Here is a 4,383-nt window from a genome sequence, read left to right as displayed (position 1 = left end):
ATAATTGATTTCCGTCTTGTATCTTCCCGCTTTGCAAAATTAGTGCCAAATGCATATTCCAGTCAATAACAATTTATTTTTAACAGCAAGATTATCGATCTGGATTACCTACATATTAATCACACAGTTGATTCATTCGGGGGGAAGAACCGTAAAATCTCCGTGACAAATGGGAAAAAAGAACTGTATCTGAATGCGCTTGTAAGAAGTGTTGTTCTCATTGCTTCAATTTTTTTGCAGAACTGAAAGATGCATTGATCATGCTTGAGCCGTTGGTTTGGAAAGTAGAAAAAGTAAAAGACAACAATTATCAGGGACACAAAATGGACGCCTTGGTTGAAGCGACGCAGATGTAAGTGAAACGTTATTCTAGATCTAGCTAATCGTGCATTATAATTAAGTATCAAATCTGTTTATCTGTTATCGTATCTGTTATCTGTTAACCTATTATTTTGGAAAGATCCTTTTTATGCGTTTCCTGTTGATTCAGAACCAGATGTATCGGATCAGCCGCACTTACTCTGGCGTACATAGCGCATGGTGTAGCGGATTGCTTCTATTTAGATACTCATCTTAAAGCCTGGGATGTGGCGGCAGGAACGCTGATTTTACGCGAAGCGGGTGGAACTGTTATAGATTCGAAGGGTACGGTAACACGAACGACAGATTAATAACCAAATATCACTATATAGCTATAAATTTTACGAATTTCCTTCCACCGATCACAAACATATAAAAATTTTCTGAAAAATTTATCTCTGAAATACTCATACTCAATTTACTACAAAGATTACAACTAATTAATATTAACAAAATTGGCTCAAACTATAAAATAATTATAAATAAATATATCCATATGTATTAAAATACTTTCATTATGATGAACAAGAGGACAATTACACTTCAAATAATCACTGTATACAATCAGAAATTTCAGATTGAATTATCAGAATCAGAAGCAGAATAAAAGTCAGAATCGAAACAGCGATTTCTTGCAGAATAATATATGATTTTAAACAAAAGGAAAATAAACGCAAGAATCGATGCTGTGCAGTTATTGAAAGATTAATTATGACCATCTTTACAGGTGGTGTTTACGATATTATGAAGCCGAATACTATCGCAGCGTCAAACGAAACTCTAGCACGAAAGATATCTAAATTAATTGCCGACACTGATTTAAAAACGCAAAGAAAAAGACTCTAGAGAACCTGACGCAAAGCAATGACTCATGCTAATTGATTTAACTGAGTGTAAAACAGCAGGAGGTGTGTCCCAGCAACTTGTATTTATCACGTAATACAAGGAAATTACCTATAAAAATCAGTTTAGAAAAGTTTCCGTTAAAAAATCCCATTGACGCATTTACAGTCGTTATACGAAGTCAATCCAATTGCGTTAACCAGTGTGCCATCACAATGTTGTGAAATGAAAATTAGCATAATCAGTATTACTTTCGATCGATTTGCCCGTCGTTGTTTATAAATAAAACAAAATTATTGCAAAGCGCAATTTACTGTCAAATTCATTACGAACCTTTGACATCCATTGTATTAACGCACCGCGAAGATATATTGATAATATAACAATATAAATTTTACAACAATAAAATTTGTTCCCTAGAACCGTATTTTACATCAAAACAACGTTCCGGTATATTATCGATACAATTTTTCGTTACAGATTACGCAGCTTAAGATTAAAATTTTACACGTTACAATTTTACAAAATAATATTTGGTGAGTGTGATAATGTCGGTATTATCAGTACTTACAACGTACTGATAGGATATGAAATGTGATATTAGATTTATAAAATGACTGCTTTAATTTGTTTTGTCACACAATGTTATAACAGGTGTGTAAATCAAATTATTTATTCAGAAACTAGAAGAGGAAACGTAAATCATAGGCGGCACACATCATAAATGATTATGCGTGTTATTCAAGATTACTTTTTTTTTTTGCGAAAAAATTTATAACGGACACATCTACAGATATAATTTGCGCTTTATTACTACCAAAATTTACATTTTATTTATTCTTCATTTTAGTAAAACTTTTTTTAAATAGTTTTCTACTTTCAATAGTTTTATACTTGATAAGATTTCTGACCGGTTAAGTAAATTAATAATATTTTAATTATCGCTTTTTAAATTAATTAATCAATTTATTTAAGTGTTGAAATAATTTGGTAAGATTTTGCATATGGTGCGGATATTAAGAAATAAGATAATAAAATTAATTATTGATTTTCTAAAAAAAATCTCTAATAATTCTTTTATTGTGTAAAATAAATATTCATAGCTGCTGTCCACGTGTTAACGTGCATTAACAGATATTTTTGATATATTATGATATTTTCGATGTATAATATGTATGTATGTATACATTTGTATTGTACTCTTGTATGGTTACTCTTTCAAACGCATTATTCAGTCCTCGTGCTTTTTTTGATTATAGCAATATATAGATAAACAAAAAATTGTTATGACGTATAATTTGTATGATGCATATATCAAGAAAAAATTGTCGAAAAAAAGCAATAACTCCAGAATAAACGCTGACGTCTTGATTTTAGTTTCTGATAAAAAATAAATACGTCTCAATATTTTAACCAGAACGTAAGATATTTGCAAAAGTGGGTTGTAATACACGGAAAAAAAAATGAAGTTGCTTCAATTAAACATCGACGTCACGGGCTGCCACGAGCATATGTATATAGTTAATTCAATTGGATATTATTGTATCAAATATTTAAATTATTAAAACAATTATCTGATGTTTTTTGTTCATTAATATTGATGTTGCATCAATAAATTTTATCTCAATAATAACGCTGATGCTGTTGATACAAAAAATAATGATGTTGATACAACATCATTTTTTTTCCCGTGTAGATATAGTCGGAGATTAGGACGATCATCAAAGGATATTAAGTACTTGCGCAACACAAATGTGTAAGTTACAACAACCAGAGAATCTTATAAACGATAGATGTAGGAAATGATAGAAATCAAGAATCAGAAGATATTGCAAGATAATAATCAAGATTGTAGAGAGATGATTCCCGCTAATATCAGCGTATAGAAAATATTTATACGTAATCAACAATTATATGTTAATAAGGCATGTAAAAAAAACTTTCATAATTATAGATCAAGTCTCAATAGATTCTCCTTCCGAACACACGCAATATAGTCTTTACATTTTCGAGAAATACACGAATATTTATGAATAAACTATATAATATATGTTCCGAGACATCTTCAACTATGAATTTAATTTGAGTTTTAAAAAACGACACACGGACACATGTAAAACCTGCAATACGATAAAAGTGAATTTAAACAACAAAGATCTGCCGAACGAAGAAAGAGTAAAATTTGGAAATATGCAAGAAGAACACGACGACTTGAGGAAAAAAATTCACGCAGAGTTCAAACGCGTTCAAAATGACAATTAACATCAAAAGTAGCCTAAACGATGATAAAGATAAAGGAGCGTTAATAAAGAAACGTTTATCAGAGCGAGCAAAAGTAAGTCATTTACAGCGCGGGCAAAAACGAGTCGAGTTTTCGATGCTGGCAAAAATGACTCTAATTTTCTTCGCGGGCAGAAACAACTCAAGTTTTCTTAGCGGGCAAAAACGAGTCGGTTTTTCTGTGCGAGCAGAAATGACTTATGTATTTGAGTCGTTTTTGCTCGGAGCTATTCTATGATTCGTTTTTGCCCGGAACCTCAAGCAATTCGTTTTTGCGCGGAAACATTTCTAACTCACTTTTGCTCGGACCTTGCAGACAGGTCATTTTTACTCAGCCTGTCATATGCTTATAAGATAAAGAGAATATATTTAAAGATAAATATAAATTTAAGTAAGCTGTTGTCTTGGAAATTATTATGAATATTTTAAGAATTAAATAACGCAATCAGAGAAAAAGTATACACTAAATTGTATATTAACTTTATATTAAAATTTGTGTTTGACCGCTAAACCACTCGAGGACGCGAAACTTGCAACACCTGCACTTCCCGTCGAGGAAATTAACGCGCAAAATTTACATATCTTATTATGTAAATTTTGCGCGTTAATTGCCTCGATCTATCGCTGTCTGTCATCGCAACTGAAAGAATCACGCACGCACAATAGCTACCTTACTATCTAAAATATCTCCTGGGCTGCGAAAGTTTATGTGTCATTAAAAACTTGTAATTTTTTAGATCGTTTAGAGTGGCTCTAAACATCGCGTGGGAAATAAACCAACGAGATAGCGTTGATCATTCTGTCCTTTTTGTAAAATAATCGCGTCGTCGGTAGACATTCACATTATCATGGGGTGTGACAGGTGCGTGCAATTAAGTACATCTCAGACAGGATATAAAA

At 31.8% G+C, this 4,383-nt stretch overlaps 1 protein-coding gene across 1 annotated transcript; it reads left to right on the top strand.

Moving 5' to 3' along the window:
* Positions 1 to 176: 176 nt before the first annotated feature.
* On the top strand, positions 177 to 1,728 carry LOC112456613 (inositol-1-monophosphatase-like). Its single transcript, XM_025019282.1, has 3 exons — positions 177 to 352; positions 491 to 645; positions 1,088 to 1,728. Exons 1-3 carry the CDS (start codon positions 261 to 263, stop codon positions 1,204 to 1,206), a joined length of 366 nt encoding a protein of 121 aa, XP_024875050.1. The 5' UTR covers positions 177 to 260; the 3' UTR covers positions 1,207 to 1,728.
* The last annotated feature ends 2,655 nt before the right edge of the window (positions 1,729 to 4,383 follow it).

The sequence above is a fragment of the Temnothorax curvispinosus genome, unplaced genomic scaffold, assembly GCF_003070985.1.
Source record: "Temnothorax curvispinosus isolate PA1 unplaced genomic scaffold, ASM307098v1 QBEX01006999.1, whole genome shotgun sequence".
Taxonomy (NCBI): domain Eukaryota; kingdom Metazoa; phylum Arthropoda; class Insecta; order Hymenoptera; family Formicidae; genus Temnothorax; species Temnothorax curvispinosus.
This window is presented reverse-complemented; position numbering and strand designations above follow the sequence as displayed.

Excerpts from the sequence above, each read along its gene's own strand:
- LOC112456613 (XM_025019282.1), top strand. The coding sequence starts at position 261 with ATGCTTGAGCCGTTGGTTTGGAAAGTAGAAAAAGTAAAAGACAACAAT. Across the intron at positions 353-490 it reads TTGGTTGAAGCGACGCAGAT|AACCAGATGTATCGGATCAG; the intron begins GTAAGTGAAACG and ends CTGTTGATTCAG. Across the intron at positions 646-1,087 it reads AACTGTTATAGATTCGAAGG|GTGGTGTTTACGATATTATG; the intron begins GTACGGTAACAC and ends CCATCTTTACAG.